A 23,041-nucleotide genomic window follows, 5' to 3' on the forward strand; every position below is an offset into this window, starting at 1 on the left:
TTTTTTTTTCACTTTTGCATTAGCCCCCGTGAAATTACTACCATGATATAGATACGCGTTTTCATCCCCGTTACTTTTTAACGCACCTGCCATTACTTTTAATTTTAATTTTATTTTGCTCAAAAAGATCTTTGGCTTGGGCCATTGGGGAAGAAAGAGTTGGACGTTTCAATCACGGACGGAATAAAAAAAAAATTGACGCAAAACTCGTGAAATATCCTACTGCATATATAGTTACACACGCCAAAAAATTATCTGCAAGGGTGAATAATTGAAAAATAAAAATAAAAAATAAAAAATAAACACCCACTCGAGATAGATAGATGGCGTTAAAAGCTTGTCAGTTTCCCAAAGGAAGCACCCGGGCCTCCCTCCCGAAAAAAACCTCCAGGCCATTTTGCTGATGTAATCAGCCTTGGGTAGTTAGTTAACTAGTTAGTTACCAGTCCTGTAAATCCAAGCAAAAGAACAGAACCACAAAAAAAAAAAAAAAAAAAAGGGAAGGGTTGTCGAACAGGGCGGTCCGTTAAGCCTTACGTTACGTGGCCCCCATAAGGTTTTCGTTTTCTCATACAGATTATTATTATTATTTATTATTTTATGGCAAGGGATGGCTTCCTATGCTCTGGGTAGATATGGATCAGGCAAGGCTACTACAACGCTGGAAACAAACCCCTTATGGGAAGGTCGATTAGGGTGTAACTTATGCTTATGTCATTTTCATTTTTTTTTTTTTCATTTTTCATTTTTCATTTTTCATTTTGTTTAACTTTTTTTTTTTATAACATATCTTTACTTTTTGTGCATGAACACTGGAGCGAGCATCCATGGAATGGGTACGTCTGAGTATTATTTGGAACGTGCGGGTTTGTACGCACGGAAAGAGGAAGGAATGGGAATGGTTTCGTAGAGAAGGAAGTAGAATACGTAGGATTAATTGATGATGTTTGGGGTGGCATGGGGGGAATGGTGGGGGTCAAAAAAAAAAAAAAAAAAAAAAAAAATAGAAAAGGTAATAAATATATTCATTCAGGAGTCCCCGGGGAGGGGTAGTGGTAAGCAATCTATTTTTGTATATATGTCCCTGTATATCATCATGGCAAGAACAAGGAATGCATGTTACTTTACCAGCAATGAAGAGCAGTGATCAGCGGCGGGATCGAAATACATGATAAGCCATTTCTACCTAACCCCCATCCTTCCTGCCAACAAACTCACCATTATTAGATGCCTGCTGCACTCTTTGTCCCAGACATCGCCCATTCCTCACCGGCTCAAAAATCAAAAAATAGCAGGGTCCTGCTCGCGATGCCTAAGCCCTTATCCTAGGTCCATCCGTACCTAATAGATGCTGACCTATGAACTTTAAAGAGGGCAGATAGGCGGCGTCACGTAGGACGTGGACATATAGCACCCGGTTCGGCAAGTGGTGGGACATGGCCGGAATCGGGTTATCGTGGGAGTCTCCGAGCATGAGAGGGTTGGACACGGAGTGGTGGAGGTCGTAATGCTGATGCATGGCATGACGATGCATGTCGTCACCGGGCAGGTTGTCTGCTGAAGAGTAGTTGTATGAGTGTAGCAGGGCTTGATGTATCCGGGCGGCGGAGTGATTTGAGCATCTGCGGGAGCGGGGATAGCAGAGCTGTTTAGTGGTTAGTTCCGGAATGGGTTGCGGTCTTTGGAAAATGAGTGATGGAGGTGCCAATGTGAACAAGTACACATGGGAAAGGAAAGATACGGCAAAAGAAATGCAATATGTCGAGCATATAAGGAATGTGGTTCAAGGCTTGACCAGGGTCTGTTCAACACACCTGAAAGGTGCCAAAGAGAGAGCGAGCGCGAATAAAACTCCAACGCTTGACTTCATGTTTTCTTTTGAGGAGTAAAGACTTGAAACCTCTGAAATATCCCCCTTTTATGAAGGGGGTCAAGGACTGAAAACCTAAGTTTGATATCGACGATGGTCAAAACATTGAAGCTCGAGGGTCAGGGAGCTTTTCTCCTTTTTATCTCTTCGTCTCCGGAAAGGAGTTATTCATTGTCTTTAACAACAGCCCTGGTTAGACCAATGGCTGACCTAGGAATTGAAGGAAATTGTTCGCAGAAGATGCTTCGCCCCAGAAGAGGAGAAGGGCATCTTGGATTCAAAACAATCGGCACATTGCAAGGTCGAAACTGCATGGTAGTGGGCATGCAGGGTGGGCATGCAAGATTGGCGAAGTATTTCGTTGTCCATTGTTCAGACACAATCTACTTGAAATGGTTCGTTCGAAACCTCGTGCCAAGAGTGAAATGTCTCAAGAATCCAGATGGCCTCTTGCGAAAAGCTTAGACATTCGGGGTAATTGGTCGATTGACGAAGAGATAAGGATAACCAGCCTTTTAAGGCGCCGATCTCTTCAAGGGAATTGGTTTCTTCTGCGTAATTGATGTCATTGGAATATTCACCTCACTGCCAATACCAGACCCAACCCAAGTTAGTGGACTGATTTGAAGTAAGATATTCGAAAGAGCCGAGCTAATAATGTCTGTTCAGCACTGCCTGGTTTATGGCTCGTATTATTTACTTCACAAGCCAAGCCCTACACATGGCTGATGGAAAAAGCAAGTCTCCGCTCCTCGTGTTTGCTTTTGGGTCTGGTACCTCTGTGGGTGACGTTAAAAATTCGTTTCATGGTCACTGGTTTTCCGTGCAGACAGGCTGCCTTCGCCCATCATCTCCTTCATGTAGTTCTTGCCCACCTAGGGTGACTGTTTTCGCCGTTCTTGTGTGATTGGACTGAATCATAAATCCTGACCTACGTCTCATTTGAATGCCTGTAGCCTCATGGTAAAGTTTCCGCGCAAAGCAATTATTATATCGACGGAGATGCTATTGTTCGATTGAGGGACATCTGTATCAGTGCCCAACTTCACCGGACAACGGCGTTGTCAGAAGGGGAGGGCTCGCGAATTATATAAACCTCGCGCTAATAGTTAAATGTATGGTCAAATAGTTTTTCTGGCTGCGAGCAATGTTCCTTTTAAATGTGCCTTTTTGCATTCCGCCTGGAAGCTATCCATTGAGGTAACGATAATAACCACGTGACAATTTTCATTATCACGTGACTCATGCATCTGTGAGATATATGGCTGTCTCCTCTTAAACCATCCAAAAGCCAGTTCAACCGCCTAGCCGAACCGCGACAATGAGTGCCCAGGCATATTACGAGCTTTATCGCGGCAGCAGGTACTGCATGTCACAGTTTACTAATTAGTATGAATATCCGCTAACACCCCTCTCTTAGTATTGGCTTGTCCCTCACGGATACCCTTGATGATTTGATCAACGAGGGGCGAATCGAACCTCAGCTTGCGATGAAGATACTGTCAAATTTCGATCGCGTCATTACAGAGGTCCTTGCTGATAAAGTTAAAGCCAGGCTCTCTTTCAAGGTAGGGCTAATACCCATTCCGGCGGCCTGGCTCCTATTTGGTATAGCAATTTGGCTAATCTCTTTTGGACTTTCGTTGAAGGGCCATTTGGATACCTATCGCTTCTGTGACGAGGTCTGGACGTTCCTCATTAAAGATGCTACCTTCAAGCTCGATAATCAGACCACTGTTCATGCGGATAAGGTGAAAATTGTGAGTTGTAATAGCAAGCGCCCGGGTGAGGTATGAACTGGTGCTGGAGCTAGGTTGCCATTTTTTTTTTTTTTTTTTTTTTCAGTCTTCGCAATGTCATACAGGAAAGGCGCATATGGAGTTCAGCATTTTTCTCTACGGAAGTCTTGATGGAAGGCTTGATAGAATGCTTGATGAATGGTAGTTGGCATTTGTCTCCCTTCTTTACTTTTCGAATGTGATTTTACAGGCAAGGGAATTTTTGCGATTAAAACTAGCACAACAGACTAAATAGCTCGTGCCCAATGATACCACCATATTTTCCTTAACCTGACTTAATTCCCTTTTCTTGTGCTTCGTGATACCTTATATGAACAGCGACACTGGGTCCTTCTGTTGCTCTTCTCCTCTCACCCGTTGCCTCGCGAAAGAGGATAAATGGCTATAGTCTCGTCGTGCTCTTCCACTATGCAAAATACGTAATAACTTAAGCGATCAGATTCGTCAACTGTTAATGAGCAAATAATGAAGCATCAGTAGCAGTCCCACTTCGACCTTGGCATGTCCTGGGATTAAGGTTAGATACGCTAGGCTTCTTAAAGATTAGAGCACAACCACCTTGGACATTCCTCAACCTCCAGTCCAAGCCTCATCCATTTGGACCCAATCAACCCAGCTGCTGAACCCTTCGGAGATTGTTCAGAATAGCTGTAAACGGGATGGATGCGGCTCACACTATACCGTTTTTAAATTTTACTGATGGCGTAATGCCAACTTTTATTAAACCGGAGCAACTATCTTTAAAATTGGGTCTCTGCCCTCCACACCATAGCATCGCGCTCTAAAATCGTACGGTTCTTGAATTCAACCCACTCCGTTACGTACTTCCTGAACAGTATGCCTCGGACATTGCCATGGCAGGTCGGCGACAAACAGAGGAAAAGTACGACTCCCTCGACAAACAGCACCAAATGGCTGTCAAAATCAAGTCATGCAACTGGCACCAGATTGGAAAATACGCCAACCCCTAGGAGCACCCCGCCTCAAATTTGTATGTAATCTCTCTGCTGATTCCATGAATCCTCATACTAATGTAATAGTGCGAACTCCTTCTACCCCCCCACCACTTGAACTACCGCCTGTAGAGTTCGTGTTTCCCCATCCCCCTGGAGCATGTCAAGATAGCTAATGAGATATAGATTTATGAAAGAAGGCTTAGATAATGACGATCAGTATATTATGGTCGAAGACGAATTTCTAGCCACCGCACAGACCTTTACTCGTCATCTGCACCATGCCGAATATGTGCGTAAAAAGAACGAGGCAAAAGCCAAGAATGCCAATGCCATTGATGCTCTAGGTCGACCTACGAGCACGAAAAGTATTTTGAGTGCTGAAGCAAAGAAGAACATGCAGTCTGAAGAAAACTCAATGAAGCATAAGGCTACTCTGAGTGAACTCAAACGAGTTGCTGGGCGGCCCCCTGTGGACTCCGAGGTCGAAGATGAAGGTCTTGAGAGTGACGAGGATAAATTTGATGACCCTTGGATGGGGACTTCGTTGCAAAATTTGATGACACATCAAAGGAAGCACCTTCCCTTGCTCGGCTTACACGGCATCCGGTCCACGACTCGGGCCGCATTGGGTTTTTCGAAGGCCCCAGTTGACTTACCTGGAAAGGGTGCTAAAAAGAGCCGGAATGAAGACCCCACATCGACGCTGGGAGCGAATATCAACCTCCATATGGTCAGTGAATCTACGGAAGACGATGATGATCTTGATGCTCAACCCCAGAGGTCGAAATCCATTCGGATACCCACACCGAAACAAAGGCCTGCGTCAATTAGGAGCAATGCCTATACGGCAGATTCATTGTCTGCGAATACGAACGCACAACCGGCGTCACGATGTGATCCACAAGAAAAGATAGGAGCATCGAATGAGTCTGGCCACTCAAAAAGCCGCCGATATAGCACCTCTGCTCCTCCAAAACACACAAGTAGAATAATGAGATTACTCGATGATTCAGATGATGAACAATCAACAGAAATAAAGGAATATGAAATCAGCAATAACAAATACCAATATCGCAAACGATCGCCATCAGAAACCTCATCCAATAAACGCCATGGAAAAGATGCAAAATCCAAACAATCCCGCCTCAATGAAATCCCAACATTCATATTGTGAGGTGCGCATGAAAGCAAAAAAAATTCATTCCTCCTCTCAAAATTCGTTAAGCGTCGTATTCCAAAACCATTCGTAACTCTCTCCATTTTCATCTTCAACAAGTCATGATAAATGGAAACATCATGGGTCTTTCCTCCTAAATGCGAACCCAAATCGTCATGCGTCTTAAAATCTAACGTTTTCATAGTCTCTCGTCGATTGGAACACTGTTTATGTGTGCTGCCGCAGGAGTCTTAAACGGACGACGTCCGTATTTTCGGTCAGCTTTTCCTTCAACAGCTTGGCTTCATGGTAAAGCTTTTCTCGCTTCGACACGTGATAAAGCGCGCTGGAGTCACTGGGGGTGTTGTCCGACAATGCATCTCTGCTCAGATGAGTTAGCATTTAGCAATGCTTTTAACAATTGAGACTGGGGGCTTGTCCCGCAAAGTGCCAACTCAACCGGATGACATACTCCTTATCATACTGATGCATCGTGAATTCTACGCGTCGGAAATCCGTTGGGTGGCCCTGAGACGGAAACAACGCATATGAGTATGACAACAAACCCACTGCTGATTGTTGTGAGTACTCACAATCACCAATCGCTTTGAGTTCTTTCGCCGTCGTCGATGGATGGATTTGATCCATGGTACTAAACCCCCGAAACAGTCCATAATTATGGTTCTAGTCCACCTCGGCAATATGGCACGGGAGCTGTGGGATGGGAAACCCAAATCAACAACGGTGTTTCTGGCTAGTTTCGAAGGGAGGAATGCAAAGAGCAATTTGGAAAGGGGTTTTTATAGTGTTGCTTTGTCGAGTTACTCAAACTCACCCAGTAGAATCACAGAACTAAGTAACAATCCACAGCCAAGGAAGAAAAGCGCAAGGAAAGAAGCAAACTATATGGTTCACAGTTGCACAGTACAACAGAGATGTCTGATAACACAAAGAATATAAATCAAAGTGTCGACAACTTCCAACTTCAAGTTTTTCAAGCAAAACCAAAAGGACGAGAGAGAAACTGACAGGTCAGGGACTCAAATCTCGGTTAAAGGCCCTGTAATGTATCATCGAAGAAAGTTAAACAAAACCCCCCGAAGGCGAAGCCTGAACCGCGCGCAAAAACTGAACCGTAAAGATGAAAAATTCACAAGAAAGCAACAAAGCCGGACGGAGAGAGGGGGATTTGCCCGAAAAGATAAAAATGGAGGGTGCTGAAACGCACCCACCGTCAGCGGGCAAGGGCACAAGGCAGGGAAACAAGGCGCTACGCAGTCCACAGGAAATCCGCTCAAGGATAAATTGATTGCGATGAATTCTTCCTCTCCTGCCCGTGCCGCACCTCCATTCCCCCCTGTACAACCAAGCCCACCCCGTATGCTGAGTGGATAAGACCAAATAAATTGTAAATGGACCATTCCCCCCAGAGACACAGCACCAAGGCTGTCAATGCGGAGGTCGAGTTTTTACTTGTCGCGATGCCAGCCACAGATCGGAGGGCGGCGAGTTAGTTTCGCTCTGGTTGGCTGACGAGTTCGCTGCCACGACAAGTTCGTTACCACTGGGTGCATTTCGACCAACCACCTGTGTTGACTTTTTTTTAGATCGTTTGGCATCGAACATGGATAGTCAGCAATCAGGAACAGCGCTGATGGGCGTGGCGATGAGATGGCTGACACGAGTTGACGCAATGTTGCAACTGATCTGAGATGCAGGCCCACCACAGGCTGTGGACTCCGTATGGCGCCTGGAATCAGGAGAGACGAGCCTTTGTTTGATGTTCGTGTTCTTGAGACTTTCCATCCCTTTCAATGCAAGCGAGACTAGTCCGTAGCGGATCTAGAATCAAATACATCTCAATCGAGATATGCATTTTTGTAATGTACTCGGCTGCAGGGTGATATATCATTAGAGTGTTCCTGCTTCCTACACAGTGCAACCCAAGAGGACCGTATCCCACATCGGGAGCTGGCCAAAACAGGCATTGTTGACTCCCTCACCTCTAAGATGCACATATCCAACTTCAACCAAAAGCCCACTGAAGCGGGGCCTCCAGTTCTGAATGGGTTGGTCTCTCTTAACTCAGCTCTCAAATTGGACGCATTTTAGTGGGCTGTCAGCAGAAAAAGCATGGATTCGGCGGCTGGACTGAGATTGGTGCGCTCTTAATCAGGGGCATGTCAACTACTAGTGCAGGCTTTTCATTTGAGATAAATGAATGAGGATGCCCCGGTAAACAAACCTTCCAGATATACATCTAAGCATCTGTGTCATGGAGATTTATCGCCGCTCCGGGAATACGGCGTACACCGTACTTCAAACGTCATCTCCACCAAGCACATAACATCCCCCAACATTACAACCTTGCCTCGCCTCCGCTCTAGTGTTTTATACCCCCGCTTCCCCCTCATCTTCCGCCCTCCTAGCCTGCATTATTTTCAGTAGCATCCTCGATTTCACCATCAGCCTCTTTGAGTTCCATGTCTGTAACAGTTACCTATGATTTGAGAAGTTTTCTGTATGAAGCGCTTCAAAGAATCACTTCAAAGCAATCCGTATAGACTGGAAAACAGCCTGAGCCGTGGACATCTGTTGACGCTGGGTGACGCTACAGCATTGCATGGAGTCTCGGGAACAGCGCATGTGAATCACCCAAAAGCTTCAGCAGTAAGTTATGGCGGTGTCTCCGAGAATGGACATGCAGCAAAAAAAAACCCGAGACTCCTCCATACAGCTGCGCATCATGTGGCTTAGGCCGTGAATACGCTGTTCCCGCCTGCGGAATATCAATACCTTTCTAGATGGGCAGTTGCTGCGTCCAGAAGGTTACGCTGTATAATCGAGGCTGCTTGATTTGGCTTGTTGGGTGATTTGGATACGTTGTTGGATTTGAAACATGATGTCCTTTGCAATCCCAGGTTTCCTGAACCAAAATAGGAAAATTTTGCGACAATATCAGCGACCTCTTACCATGGGTTGCGGCGCCTGCTCTATTGGCCATAAATTGACACTCGGGACTTGTGGGGTCAATTCTTTCATGACGCCCCTCCGTTGATTGATGCCGTTAATGCTTAACTATATATGCATCACACATTTCAACGGAAACCACTGATGTTAGCAAGATGATACCGACTCTTTGGGAATTAACCTCTTAATCAGATTGCTATATTTAGGAACAAGCGAACAATTTTCAAGTGGCCGTTGGGATTTTGAAACCAAATTGAAGAAGTAGGATTCTCATTTTACGGATAGATCATGCAAGTCATGGGAAGGGTGGGGTCTACCCGCGATATCAATTCCACCTTCTTTCGAATCCAGTCAGCATTTCCTGCGATGCAAACCAAGTTCACACCTCAAGAGCATTTTCGAGTGCAACGACGGATATTTTAATGACTGCCACTCGTTGGAATTCAGCACGCCACAGGCTTAAGATAGAACCTGTTTTCAACTGCAAGCAGGCTCTATGCAACTCGCAAAAGAGGCATGCATGCACAATGCACAGGTATTGTAGATTGTGAAAGAGGCGATTCTATGGAAAGCTTCCCTTTGCGCTATACGCTGTATATGCATGACCAAAAATAACTTCTATCATGATCATCCCCACGTCACATCTTATATTTACCATAGCTGGCAAATTCCAGTAAAATTGTTCCGAGTATAGACGGATATGAGAAACTGAATAAATGGATAAAAATAAATAAATAAATACGCTGCTTCAATTATAAATTAAAATGGTTATTTTGGGTAGTCCTTCAAATGGAAGCTCTTCAGTCTGACAAACTGATCAAACCCGAACCTGCTCAACGTTACTCCGCGCCCAGAATTTTTCCATCCCGTCCATGCAAGGTCCTGTAGTAAAATGATGTTAGAGAATGCTTTTTATTATCGCAACCTATAAAATCAATATGGCTTGGCGGGAATCGTTTGGGGGAGGGGGGAAAGGAGAAGGTTATTTTCCTCTTCCAAAATCGTAATCCACTTACAGGACTTGGATAATCTGCTCTGTTGACGAAGACAGTTCCTGCTTCAATTTCCTGGATCAGCTCTTCAGCTCTAGCAACATCTTTCGTCCAAATGCTCGCTGTCAGGCCCAGATCGCTTTGATTCATTAAGTAGATCGCCTCAGCATCGTCCTTGACTTTGGCGACGGGTATGACCGGTCCGAATGTTTCTTCAGCCATCACTTGCATTTTGTGGTTCACACCAGTTAGAAGGGTGGGTTTAACAAAATTGCCAGCTGTGGGGAGGTTTTCGAAAGTCGGGTTCCAAGGCGTTTCATCTACTGCGCCCTTTTTGAGGGCATCCTCAATCTGGGCTAAAATGGTCTCCTTTGCCCGTTTCGAGATTACCGGGCCGATCTGTGTCTTCTCATCGAATGGATCGCCCACACGATATTTGCTTAGGACTTTCTTTACCTCCTGGATAAACGTATCGTGGACGGCTTCGTGGACGTATACTCTTTCGATCGCACAGCAGCTCTGGCCGCTGTTGAAAATAGCTCCATCAACGATCTCTTCCGCTGCCCATGCGACATCGACGTCGCTGCGGACATATGCCGGATCATTTCCACCAAGTTCCAAACCAACGTTCACAATTCTGTCTGCAGCTGCTTTCTGGACAGCTAGACCGCCTGCGACAGACCCTGTGAAACAGATGTGGTTAATGAGAGGTGATCGAACAATCGACTCAATGTCGATAGGAGAACCACAGTGGAAGTATTGCAGAACATCCTGCGGTAAGCCAGCTTCTTGGAAAATGGAAGCGATTTGTTCCACAATGGTTGGAGTCTGCGGAGAGGGTTTCAAAATCACAGAGTTTCCAGCAAGGAGGGCGGGAACTAGGCTATTCACAAGGACTAAGTACGGATACTATATATGATATAGTCAGCAAGAGATATCAACGGCGGAAACTAGAGAATGGATAAGCTCCACACCCGGTGTAATCTTTGGAGTATAAGAAAATGATATGCGCCAGAGAAGACGACCCCAGACATTGAAACTTACGTTCCATGGGAAGATGATTAACACGACTCCAACCGGTTCTTTCTTAATATATCTTTTAAATCCGGCCTCCGCCTCCGTATCTAACGTCCCCCCATCTCCCAGGACAGTAGACGAAATGCGATTCAGGTATTCACCTCGTTTTACCGCCGTTGTAATCTCGCCGCCGGTATATGCGATGGGGCGACCCATCTGCTCCGTCACCTCACGAGCTAGGATATCCTTCTTCTTTGCCAGAAGTCCAAGAGCGCGGGTGACAATTTCTTGGCGCTGGCCTAGGGAGGTTGACCGTGAAAAGGAACGGAAAGCATCCTGCGCCCTTTGTGGCAACGAGGCAAGCTCAACTGTAGAGACGCCTGGCCGGGTGATGATAGGATTATTGGTGATCGGGGAAATCGTTGTCAAAGTCTCTGCAGACATTTCTATATTCGTGTTTGCTGCTTTTATATAGCCCTGGCAAATGCAAACTGAACTCAATCGATTGCCCACGAAGTTCGGGAATGCGGAATGCTGAACGCGGAGAGAGCTACTTAGTATAGCCGATGAAGACAAGCCCTCGTAGCACTTTGTTCGAAGCAAATTCGAAATGCGCAAATGGACATGGCACCCTTCTGTATTCTGATACTATTCAGATGTGGCCATTGTTACATGCTGTTAAATACATATTAGGACAACTCAAAATAATCGTGGATGGTTTGCCGAAAATACTCTCATGTGACATCATCAAGTCCGTTTTGTCGCAACTATTATAATCCCGTACCATGAAAGGGCATCAAGGAGACAAGGTCTTCTTATATTCGAAACTTATGGAATCTTAAGTCTATCTATTTTTGATAGCAACTAGTCATTGTTCAATTTGATGAGTTCCCACCCCGAAAGGAGTCCAGCAAGCCCAATTGCACACACAACAGTCGAGCAGATATCTCAATATGGAACACCATCTAGCTCCGGCCTCCTGAGTGGTTTATTTGACTTCCTGCTCTTCCAGCCTTTCTCCAGTCTACCAATTAACGAGTCGATCTTTTTTGCACCATATCGTGGTATGTCTTTTGGTTGAAAATCGCCAGCACCTTAGCATCCGTTAAGCAAAGTTTCTTAAGATTTGCTACCAGCCATTTTTAATGAGGTTGAGACGAAGCAAGAGGAAGAGGATATAGCTGACCCTGATAGAGTCTGGCCTACCTTTGATATCTGCGTATTATAAGGCTGAGGGACGCCGAAGGTTACCATTGTTCTCTTGGACATACCTCAGCGCTCAGTGAGGGGAATATATCATCCTTTTCTGCTTTGACTCGCTGTTTAACGTCTCAAGCTTCGAATTGAGTTCCTGAGATAGCATTCGTGAGTACACTCAGAGCTCCTCCAGGCGCACGAGTTGGACAAAGCCTCATCGATCACTGAGCAGCAACATCTATTTCCTTTGGTGGCTTTCCAAAACCATTGTACTTCCAAAAAATGTGAACTTGCTCATCCTTCACTTCCTCGAATCTTGATCAATCTTCACCTCCATTTTTCTACAGGCAAAATGCTTGCAGTTTCAGTCCTGTCTTTCGAGTTATTTTCTCCGGAACGTCCCTCCCAAGCCCCGCTGGCGTTTTCTGCGGCGAAGATCCCATTACCCTCTTTTCCTTTCACGATTTTCTTCATCCGCTTGGATTTCCATATCAGCGCCTTCCAATAATTTATTCCAAGATTTCGATCTCTTGGACAATGAATGGCCCCCTTCGGAGTTATGATTCCAAATGGTACTGGCAAAGCTATCAACTTGTGGCTAAATGGTACCAAGCTAGAAATGAGTGATACTGGTTAGCCTTACGATCTTTATATTGGATGGCTGTATTCTGGTGATATCCGGACGCCATAGAGTAGGATGAAAATGTTCCGGGCGACTTTGATTCCGGTGGACTTTCAGGTCATGAAATGTCTCGCGACTCACGAAATTTTGCTGGTTTACACTTCCTTGATTGTCAATGTATGTGGACATTAATTGGGTATATTAGACGTATTAGGGCATCAATTATCACCAGCTTATCATCGAAGGCTTGCGATACATCAAAATAGATGAGGGAGTGGCTTTTTGTGCGAGGTCTAACCAGACTGACCCTTACAAAACCAGAGAAAACAGAGACAGATAAAGCAAAGAAAAATATAAGACGAACAACAATGACATTTGGATTGTACATTTTCTTTATTCGCGGGTACATCTAGTGCGGTTCCCCGTCTACTCCAGACGCTGATTTAGTCCACTGTGTTCTAAGAACGCTCCCAGCTACTCTTAATAACTAATTACCTGTTGGCCAAGTACATGTTACGTAGTCCATGCAAGGATGCATGTGCCAACCACCTATGTACTTTGGACAAATTGGCCATAATAGTAAGTCCCTTTGCTAATGGCCGCTGAAAACGGAAGACAGGACAGCCAAATGGAAAGAATGAAAATATAGGCGGCAACGACATAGTGGAGCTCATGTTATCGAAGTCTTGTGAGATCTCTATTAGTGTTTTTGGAAACGAATGTTGACCAAGCAGGGAAAGAAGAAGCAATGCAAAAATGGGGGGTCTGACGATTGAATATATTGAGTTTCATATCGTATCGTATCGTATCGTGAGGTGAATAGGTTGATTTCAACATTAGGTACAGATACTGATCGAGGTATATCTATGAATATGTGCTTGTACTTGCCACTGAATCCTCTTGAGTACAGTCGGTAGAGGCCGCGGCTGTGCAAAATCATGAGCTCTTCATGATATTTAAGGTCAAAGGCCAAAGAGAGGACGGAGAGAAATTCAGTGACTTAAATATTTAAATCTGCATTGGTATGTAGATTGACGAGTTAGGAGCATGGCTCACAAAGGTGTATGAGAGCGCTATGGCGACCCTCTCCAAACAAACCCCTTCTTCACCCCAGTGTCGGCCTCTCCGTGATTCTAGCATCAAGACTGGAGAGCAAAGACACGTGTCTTCCAACCAAGCTATCATAGGAAAGACCTTTTGGCTGACTTATGACTTTTCATGACTATTTTTCATCGCAGGAGCGTCATTAGGATGTTCTAGCATCCAAAACTGCATGTGTTTCTGTTCACGAGATATTCAGTTCCAAAACGTGAGTACCAGATGCTTGATTTGCCTCCACGACAAGGAGTCATAAGCTCTCTGTGTCCACATGGTTCCAAGTGGTTAGGAAAAATGCCTGGTGTTCTGATATGTTCAAGAAGCAAACTGAGGAAGCCCTCCCAAATCAGAGAGTTGTCGCGTCCAGCATACCCAGGATGGTCATCTAGGAAAGGCTCTTCATTTCAGAAGACAACATGGCTGGTTGACTGGCAGTATTTGGAAAACTGGCACAGAATCGGAATCGCAGTTTTCATTCCGAAATCCATTTAGTCGTCATGGTTGAAATCGAGTCCGAGTCGCGGCTCGCGACTCCACCTCCAAACCATTCCCTGATGATGCGGATGCAGCGGAACCGCTAAAATAGGAATTCCAGAGCTAGGAGCAAAGGTATGACTCGGAAAGGGTAGTGCACAAACATCCTTTGGAATCCACAGCTCAAACACGAGACAGGATGCTTTGGAGATATACAGTTGTTTGCAGGAATTGATGTTGTGGTCTGGATGCCAAACAAACGAAATGCCAAACAGAGCAAATGGTGCAAACATGGCTACTCCGCATTAGACTCAACTTTAAAAGCTCCCCAAAGCGTCATCCCTCGCCGGCTTGCCACGATGCTCGATGCTCGATGGGCGGCGGCGACACCAACAAGGGGCGGGAAAAGCGGAGAAAAGAATGCATCTGGAAGCAGAATGCAGCATCTCACTCGAAGCCAGACGGGGAAGACAGTGCTCTCCCCCAATTGACTCATTTTTAATTTAACGCTAGGCCCTTGGTAGCTGAGCGATGCCAAAGGCTTCAAGGCTTCCGAACATCCTACGTCATCGTCGGTGGAGAGAATGGTGACTTTTGGGCGGTTAGCGAAATCAAGGCATCATTACACTTCTCGCACAACCCTGGTTGGATTCCTGATCCTCACTGAAGGAGTGGCATAAATCTCAGTTTTATGGGTCTCTAACAACCAAGGTTACTTCCGGAGGAATTTTAGTTGTTGCGATTCCTTGTCCGCATACGAGACAACCTGCTAGAACAGTGACCAACACGGACGACGGACGTCTCTAGGGACTAACTCTAGAATCCCATATTGCTTCGACGGCCCGCCACACGGACCAGCGGCACATGTCAGAAGCGGCCCCATCCAGTTGGCAAAAACGTTCAGCCCTGGCACTGGATGTGGATCAGTGTCTTGGATCCTGTTTAAACTTCCTAAATATAGATATTTAAAATATACGTCTCGCTCCTCTCAAATGTCAATTTTCTGCCAGCTTCCGTCATTTCGTCATCTCTTATCTGTCCTTGGTCGGGGAATACCTGATACCTGATTGATATTCATTTCTCATCTCTATACCTGACTTGGCAATTCGTTGTTCTATATCTTAATCCTCAGTCGTTTTCTGCAAAATGGCGCCTTCCAAGTTGAGCAGCGTGCCTATTATAGACATACATGTCAATGATTTCAAGGACTCACTGGCTAACGAGATCTATACTGGCCTCAAGCGTCCACACGGAGGAGCAAAGTCCTTACCGACACTCCTTCTCTATAGTACCGAAGGTCTTCGCCGCTTTGAGGCATATATACGCTACTTAGATGAGTATTATCTAACCAACGCTGAAATCGAGGGCGATACGAGCACGCAACCAGGATAGTCAACCAGCTCCCGGAACCATGAGAGAACTACTGGAGCTTGGTAGCGGGTGTGTTCCCTCCAACTATCGCCTCCGCGCGAGGATATGAACGAGCCCCAAACTAGCTCCTCCCTGTGACAACTATTTAACTTTACTTCTAGGAATCTCCGCAAGATTAAAATATTGTTGGACGAGTTTGAACGAAAGAAAAAGGCTGTTGAATATTTTGCTCTTGATCTGTCCCTAGAGGAGCTTCTCCGTACATTCGCTGAAATTCCTCCGGGAGGTTATAAATATGTCCAATGTCGCGGCCTCCACGGAACATATGATGATGCTCTTGCCTGGTTGGCGAAGCCGGAGAATAGACAAAATCCAACCTGTATTATGTCTATGGGATCATCCATCGGCAATTTTACTCGTCCGGAAGCTGCTAAGTTTTTGAATCGATTTTCGAGGATGCTCGGGCCATCCGATTCCTTCCTTGTTGGAATAGATGCTTGTAAAAATCCTGACAAAGTGTATAGGGCTTACAACGACAATCATGGCGTGACCAAGGACTTTTACATGATGGGGCTTTCCCACGCCAATTCTATCCTCGGATTTCGGGCATTCAAAAAAGAAGATTGGGACGTGGCTTGTCGTTTCGATATGGCAACTGGATCACATAAGGCCTATTATGTTCCAAATGTGGACGTCTCCTTGGATGGAGTGGTCATGAAAAAGGGTGAAAAGATATTGTTCGAGCAGGCTTTCAAATACGGACCCAAGGAGTGCAAGGACCTGTTTCAACGCGCGGGAGTAACGCCAATAGCACAGTTTAGAAATTGCACTGGTGAATATTGTAAGTTCTTTTCATCGTGGTGGTTTTCCTCCTTCCAACCCGTTGTATACATATATCGCCTTCCTCAATGCAACCCGAGTGAATTTATAATTTTTGCGTATATCAGTATTTTGCCTTTTACAACATCTTTGGCATGCCATTAATTGTTCAATAGATGTTCACCTCCTGTCATCCTGCACCTTGGAAATGCCCACTCAAGTCACGGAGTACGTGGCGGATGTAATTCCCAATGTTGTAGATTTTGAAAATCTTTGGAAGATTTGGGATACCGTGACTCTATCTATGATTTCCCAGGATGAACTGCTGTCAAAACCCATTAAGTTAAGAAATGCATTGATTTTCTATCTCGGGCATTCTCCGACTTTCTTTGGTAGGTTCGTGTATTTGTCAGTCATCCTGAGAGGTGTTGCTGAGATCAAAATAGACATCCACCTAACGAGAGCCACGGACGGCATCCCGACAGAACCTAAGCACTATCAATCGATATTTGAGCGGGGTATTGATCCAGATGTTGATAACCCGGAGCTTTGCCACGATCATTCTGACATCCCAAGCGAATGGCCACACCTTGGAGAGATTCTGACGTACAGAGATGCCGTTCGCAGCCGAGCACGCGCCATATTAGCGCATGGAGTTAAGACCCGCCGTTTGGCTGAGGCATTGTGGATTGGCTTCGAGCACGAAGCAATGCATCTGGAAACATTCCTATACATGCTCTTGCAGAGTGACAAAATTCTCCCACCACCTGGAGTTCCTCAGCCGAACTTTGAATCTCTCGCCCACCAATCTGCGTTGGAATCAAGGGAAAGTTCCTGGTTCACTATTCCCGAGCAACAGGTATCCATTGGCCTACATGATCCGGATGATCATGTTATCCCAAAGCACTCTTTTGGTTGGGATAATGAAAAACCCAAGAGGATGGTGAACGTTCCTGCATTTGCTGCACAAGCCCGGCCTATTACGAATGGAGAGTATGCGAAATACTTAGAACAGCACCATATTTCATCGATACCAGCGTCCTGGATTGACCTGGTCCTGAAGACAGCTGATGTTAGGCGGAATGGTTATGGCAATTGTAACGGCTATTCTACCAACGGGCATAACCAACTTGACTCCAGAGCTAGTAACGAGTTTCTGGAGAGATTTGCAATTCGCACTGTCTTTGGACCCATACCTTTGAAATGGGCACTTGACTGGCCCGTGATGGCTTCGTTCAATGAGCTTCAAGGATATGCAGAGTCTATGAGCTGCAGGATTCCTACCTTTGAAGAGGTTCGAAGTATCTACCAGTACTCCATGTTTCTTAAATCATTGGAGGACGATAGAGCGCTTCATTCGACGAATGGGCACGGGTAAGCAGTTAATATGTACCAGCTGGAGTAATACTTTAAATTACTGACTTGGGGTTAAAACAGCCACCGAATTGTCAGGGTCGTGAAGACCTTAGACAAATCAGTTGAACCCCCCGCGGAAGACGCTCACGGCAATCCTCGCACACCGGATCACCAGCCTGTTCAATCCCCTTCAACAAAACCCATGCCAGTGTTTATTGATCTCGACGACAATTGCAACGTCGGGTTCAAACACTGGCACCCTACCCCAGTCACCAAACACGGGAACAGGCTTTCCGGACAGAGTGAACTGGGGGGCGTCTGGGAATGGACAAGCACTCCCCTGCATGCACATGAGGGGTTCAAATCTATGGAGCTTTATCCAGGATATTCAGGTAATCAAGACTACGCTCCCTCATTCTTTAATTTTTGGTAATGGTTGACAATTTATTAAATAGCCGACTTTTTCGGTGGAAAACATAATATTGTTTTGGGGGGCTCTTGGGCAACCCATCCTCGAATCGCTGGCCGAACAACATTGTAAGGCATTTCCATCCTTTCTTATCGCATCATGCAAAAGGGCTTCACGGTTTTGCTGACATGCTGTTTCATATACACAGTGTGAACTGGTTCCAACGCAATTATATCTATGTATGGGCAGGTGCACGTCTGGTTCGGGATATCTGAGAGAATTTCGTTTTTGAGTTGCGCGAGTTCGCCAAGTGCGAAAAGCAACGGTTCTGTCCCCATTATTGACATCTCTTTTTTTGCCTCCAAAGAGGAAATAAGATTCCGAATTGATAAGCAGGATAAGTATACAATAAAAAAAATTTGGGGTGGATAATGTCGATTAATACATCAGTTATTTTCTCTTGCTATTTATTCTGCTGCTTCCTCTTTATTTCTTATTGGTTTTATTTTTATACCTCTGAATCTATGCACAATGGTGCTCCTGTTTTCGATCGCATGGTATTCAATTATCTAACAGGGGGTGGATAATATAATTGCTAGGCCAGAGCACTGCACAATGTATGAGACAAATCAAACACTGAAATGGTTCCACAGAAAAGGACAAAATGGGTATAACTCGAGATTATAAACAGTACCAGGTAAGGCTAACTAAGGCCGGGGACAATGCAGCCCCACGAGAGCAGTTCATTGGATTTAATCGCAGCACGAACAGCATCGTATTCGCATAAAAACGAGTCCAAATGTCGCTACATGATGTACGATGCAACAACCATGGCGGAAATGCTCATTGTTGCCGCCATCAAAAGGTTGATTTGATTATTGTCAAACAAATCATATCCAGCCTCAATCTTGCGGCTTTCATGCTCCAGGTCAGGAGAGCTTCCCAAACTAGAAGAAGAAGAGCGACGCTTCCTCAGGGATGGCGCAGAAGTCAAGGTATTCGCAATGTCTTCCGCAACACGGATCCTGCTTACATCTCGGTTAGATGGTTCTTCAAGGCCGGTTATTATTGATTCGCCGGGATGCACGAGAACCTAGAGATGAGGTTTAGCTTTATATGAACGACAGGTAGTTTGAAGGGTAGATGCTTAATAAGACTTACTTTCCGCCCCCCAGCTCCTTCTACAATCTTGCCTGTGCGTTTATCAACGACGCTCGCCTGGAAGAGACCTCCTAGAATGCTATCCACCACGCTTCCCAGCGTACCACATATCGTGATGGCTACAATCCAGAAAGCTTTCTCCCGCCAACCCCAGGCTGTCCCTCCTTCGAAACCTGACTTTGTGGAAGCATCTCCAGGATCGAGGGGGCAGAATGGAAGTATCAAAGATGTCACTGCAATGATAAAGGCTCCAAAAGCACCTGCCAGGAGCCCTGTCAAAGTAACGCCGCCATTAGTGCCCGGAGGCACTTTACGGAAAGTTATTGAAGTGATCAGCCTGGGTTGGCTTTTGGAAAGTATCCCAAGTTCACTCGAAAATGTATCTGCAGCTACGACAGCGTAGTGCCTGTTTTGTATTTGATAAATCAGTAGATGTAAATGACGTCGAACATTGCAAACCTCTCTTGCCATTAGAGGGTTGGGCTTACGCGGTAATCCCCACCATGAAATAATCTCCCCCGTACGGAAAACAGTAAGACTCTGGCCGATTCTCTTGATGTGATCGACCTAGATCCAGAAGAATTAAAATTGACGCGACGACAGAGTTTGCTAGCACCTGGACATGAGTTCTAGCTCCCTCCCCTCCAAGGGATCCAGATGAAGATACAGTCAGTCTAGACTTGACGTCATGTTTTATCTGGACATACATGACCGTCGTTAGCAAATACCCTCAGCTTCAATGTAATTAAGCAGACCGGTTAGTGGAATAAACCTCACCTTCGTAACGTAGGTACCGCTCAAAAAAAAGACGACGACGAAGGCAAACGGCGCAGAGCATGGATGTAATGCATGAACCACAGCCGTGAGCGCGGCAGCAACTATTCCAACCGGTGTTAGGGACTTCCGAGACCAGGCTCGATACACTAGAGCCAGAGTCGCAGGCACCGCAATGATCGGCTTCATGATTGAGAATTCTATCTTTTGATCTAGTAGGTTACGCAGAAGGAAACCTCATGGCCAAGTTGTATATTCGTAATTATAACCGAGTTTTTCAAGATCTATTGGGGTCTCAGCATGGTACTATCAATACTATTGTCCTGAAGAAGCTTCATGCGTACCCTGGCGTCCAAGAAATCTTGAAATAGGTAAAGCTTATAGATAATCCTACAACTTTAAAAGTCGATGAGGCATTGTCACCAAATATATTGATTTCATCTGTAGCTTGTCCGCTGTTGTCAGGAAGCGGTTGAGGCGGAGAGGCTGAAAATAGACTCTGAGCGGTTGCATTGTGGTACGCTAGTCTGTAATGGGAAAACTAACACCTTATGAACATGTTTTGATGTATGACGTAATCCCGCGGTCCAACCAGCGACCTTCATCAGGTCCAATGGCGAGATAAGCAACTTGAAGTTGATAGCAATAGAATACAAAACGTATCACACGAGGCATGAAGCTCTTCTAAAATGCCATTGAGGCCTATACCTTTGGCCCTCAAAACTCTAACGCGACCCTTCCCTGTTCTCAGCCGTGCTTGCCAAAGCCGCTCAGTGCATCTAGCACCCCCTTATCTCCTTGATGAATATATACCACGGCATCAACTTTTATCATCAGTGGATGCAGCAAAGAAGCGCTATAAGGCATATGCCCATTTGAGGAACTGCAATTTGTGCCCCCGGCTATGCGGAGTAAACCGGTATGAAAAGACAGGTTATTGTCTAATACCCGGAGAGACTGTGAAGGTTAATGTGATTGCGCCGCATTTTGGAGAAGAGCCATGCATTCAGGGGTCAAGAGGGAGCGGCTCAGTGTTCTTTTCGATGTGCAACTTGAGATGCACATTTTGTCAAAACCACGTTCGTTGTATATTCCTTTCTGGAGGCTTGATCCCGCTCGCCGCACACGTTGAACGTTGGCTAACGATACACATGCCACAGGACATTTCACACCAACGTAATGGATTTAATCTAACGCCAGAGGAGTTGGCAGAGTGGATGTTAAAATTACAGAACGTAGGGCAGGTCCACAACATCAACTTTGTCACCCCGGAACATGTAGTTCCACAGGTGGCCCTGGCAATCCTCACCGCTGCGGACATGGGTCTCAAAATACCCATCATATACAATACGTCTGCATTTGACTCTTTAGAATCCATAGCTCTACTAGACGGTCTCATCGATATATACCTTCCAGATTTCAAAGTCTGGAAGACCAGTTCTTCCAAGCGGCTCTTGAAAGCAGATAACTATACTGAAACGGCGATGGAGAGCATCAAAGCGATGCATGCACAAGTTGGGGATTTGAGTTTTACCTCTGACGGTATTGCGAAACGTGGCGTGCTCCTTCGACATTTAGTAATGCTAGGGATGGAAGACGAAGGGCGGGAAATCGTGCGTTGGCTGGCTGAGAATGTATCGAAGGATTTATATATTCATATTATGGAGCAGTATCATCCCGATGCTCACGTTGGCAAGAGGCGACGAGGAAAAACTGGTGGCCAAGAGATTCGGTATGCGGAAATCAATCGTGCGATCAATGATAATGAACTAGACGCTGTCAAGAACGCGGCTAGGGATGCGGGCCTATGGAGACTGTGTGAACCAGCGGAGCATGCAAGTTTTTACGTATGAAAAGTGCATCCCACTGTAGAAGACATGCTTCTCTTGCACCGAGTGAATAGCCGCTAATGATAACGACTCCTACAATTAAACATCTGCGAACCTTTTGATAAACCGTTAAAACTGCCGGCATTGCCGCAGACAACCCTGCTGCCCCATTTTCCATCATACATCTCGTTGCTCCGAAAACAATCGTCGCTCGAGGCGTCTTCGCATTTCAAGTATATTCACAGTTGCCCGAGAAGGCAGAAGAAGATACTGTAAAAAGTAACAAGTAAAATCTAAGCATATTCAATCAAAATCAAAACGGTTAAAGCAAAAAGAAGGGAGAGGGGCACTATGGCTATATCCTTTTCGGATCTTGCGGTTTTCCAACAATAAATCGTTCCTCCCAATAAGGAAATAAAGAGCATGCTGGAGGTTGGCTTTTCAAAGTGGATTGACAGCCTTAGGGTTTGGTGGGAACTCCAGGAAAAGATATTCAAACCCCCAGTTTCCATGTTGTGTCGCCTGGTTTTCGCGGCTTAAAGCATGTATTTTCTATGATAGCATTTTCGTCCGACGAGAGTCCTGCCACACTGCCATACGAGGCAACATAGGGATGTTGAAAAATTCTCTGGCTGGGCGGGTGAGGGTGACCGGTGTGTTTTGGCGCTTGACTCTGGCATGGTCCACGATAGAGAAATGAAAGCTCCCCATTAAACCGCCCTGGTTGATATGCCAGGTTAAAAATTAAGTTAACTTCCTGAGTATTCTTAATTAGTTAGTAGTTGACTATAACTAGTGGGTTTGGGGATGCGGTGAAAAAAGATTGGCTGCCAAATTATGGGCCAATCCCACATAACGGCGGCCAATGAGGATCTGTTGAAAAACTATCTCTGAAGTAATTAAATTTTGTAGGAGGAGGAATACCTCAACGAGGTATACAGTAGATACGTGTGATGATGGCTGGAGGAATATAACGGGGCATTTTCACCGTTTGCAAAATAAACGAAATGTGTTCAACTGCAGATGGATGATTGAATCCGACGGTGGATTCCGCAACGCTTTCATTTAGCTCTCCATGACCATTACACCGGCTTCTGGGGAGTCTCCACATGCGGTGGGGTCTGGGCTGCTGAATACTGCGCTTACTTACCTGGATGGAGCCTGTGTGATT

General features: G+C 45.5%; 7 protein-coding genes across 7 annotated transcripts; 4 read left to right on the plus strand and 3 right to left on the minus strand.

The window, feature by feature from the left end:
• Nucleotides 1-3,191: 3,191 nt before the first annotated feature.
• On the plus strand, nucleotides 3,192-3,666 carry HCAG_01022 (transcription initiation factor IIA gamma chain; the record flags this gene model as incomplete). The annotated part of the gene is made up of 3 exons (XM_001543926.1): nucleotides 3,192-3,232; nucleotides 3,291-3,438; nucleotides 3,520-3,666. 3 exons carry the CDS (start codon nucleotides 3,192-3,194, stop codon nucleotides 3,664-3,666), a joined length of 336 nt encoding a protein of 111 aa, XP_001543976.1.
• An 840-nt stretch (nucleotides 3,667-4,506) lies between these two features.
• HCAG_01023 (predicted protein) lies at nucleotides 4,507-5,799 on the plus strand (the record flags this gene model as incomplete). Its single annotated transcript, XM_001543927.1, has 3 exons — nucleotides 4,507-4,660; nucleotides 4,710-4,755; nucleotides 4,809-5,799. The coding sequence occupies 3 exons, from the start codon at nucleotides 4,507-4,509 to the stop codon at nucleotides 5,797-5,799; spliced, it is 1,191 nt and encodes a 396-aa protein (XP_001543977.1).
• Nucleotides 5,800-6,009: 210 nt separating this feature from the next.
• On the minus strand, nucleotides 6,010-6,273 carry HCAG_01024 (predicted protein; the record flags this gene model as incomplete). Its single annotated transcript, XM_001543928.1, has 2 exons — nucleotides 6,010-6,163; nucleotides 6,254-6,273. 2 exons carry the CDS (start codon nucleotides 6,271-6,273, stop codon nucleotides 6,010-6,012), a joined length of 174 nt encoding a protein of 57 aa, XP_001543978.1.
• Nucleotides 6,274-9,194: 2,921 nt separating this feature from the next.
• Nucleotides 9,195-11,204, minus strand: HCAG_01025 (conserved hypothetical protein; the record flags this gene model as incomplete). Its single annotated transcript, XM_001543929.1, has 4 exons — nucleotides 9,195-9,222; nucleotides 9,407-9,459; nucleotides 9,768-10,652; nucleotides 10,788-11,204. The coding sequence occupies 4 exons, from the start codon at nucleotides 11,202-11,204 to the stop codon at nucleotides 9,195-9,197; spliced, it is 1,383 nt and encodes a 460-aa protein (XP_001543979.1).
• Nucleotides 11,205-15,297: 4,093 nt separating this feature from the next.
• HCAG_01026 (conserved hypothetical protein) lies at nucleotides 15,298-18,381 on the plus strand (the record flags this gene model as incomplete). Its single annotated transcript, XM_001543930.1, has 7 exons — nucleotides 15,298-15,488; nucleotides 15,517-15,591; nucleotides 15,684-16,363; nucleotides 16,518-17,715; nucleotides 17,779-18,089; nucleotides 18,153-18,234; nucleotides 18,315-18,381. 7 exons carry the CDS (start codon nucleotides 15,298-15,300, stop codon nucleotides 18,379-18,381), a joined length of 2,604 nt encoding a protein of 867 aa, XP_001543980.1.
• A 530-nt stretch (nucleotides 18,382-18,911) lies between these two features.
• On the minus strand, nucleotides 18,912-20,230 carry HCAG_01027 (predicted protein; the record flags this gene model as incomplete). The annotated part of the gene is made up of 4 exons (XM_001543931.1): nucleotides 18,912-19,199; nucleotides 19,268-19,673; nucleotides 19,756-19,964; nucleotides 20,045-20,230. The coding sequence occupies 4 exons, from the start codon at nucleotides 20,228-20,230 to the stop codon at nucleotides 18,912-18,914; spliced, it is 1,089 nt and encodes a 362-aa protein (XP_001543981.1).
• Nucleotides 20,231-21,041: 811 nt separating this feature from the next.
• On the plus strand, nucleotides 21,042-21,894 carry HCAG_01028 (conserved hypothetical protein; the record flags this gene model as incomplete). The annotated part of the gene is made up of 2 exons (XM_001543932.1): nucleotides 21,042-21,120; nucleotides 21,281-21,894. 2 exons carry the CDS (start codon nucleotides 21,042-21,044, stop codon nucleotides 21,892-21,894), a joined length of 693 nt encoding a protein of 230 aa, XP_001543982.1.
• Nucleotides 21,895-23,041: the final 1,147 nt, after the last annotated feature.

The sequence above is a fragment of the Histoplasma capsulatum genome, genomic scaffold (genome assembly GCF_000149585.1).
Source record: "Histoplasma capsulatum NAm1 scaffold_1 genomic scaffold, whole genome shotgun sequence".
Classification (NCBI taxonomy): Eukaryota; Fungi; Ascomycota; class Eurotiomycetes; order Onygenales; family Ajellomycetaceae; genus Histoplasma; species Histoplasma mississippiense.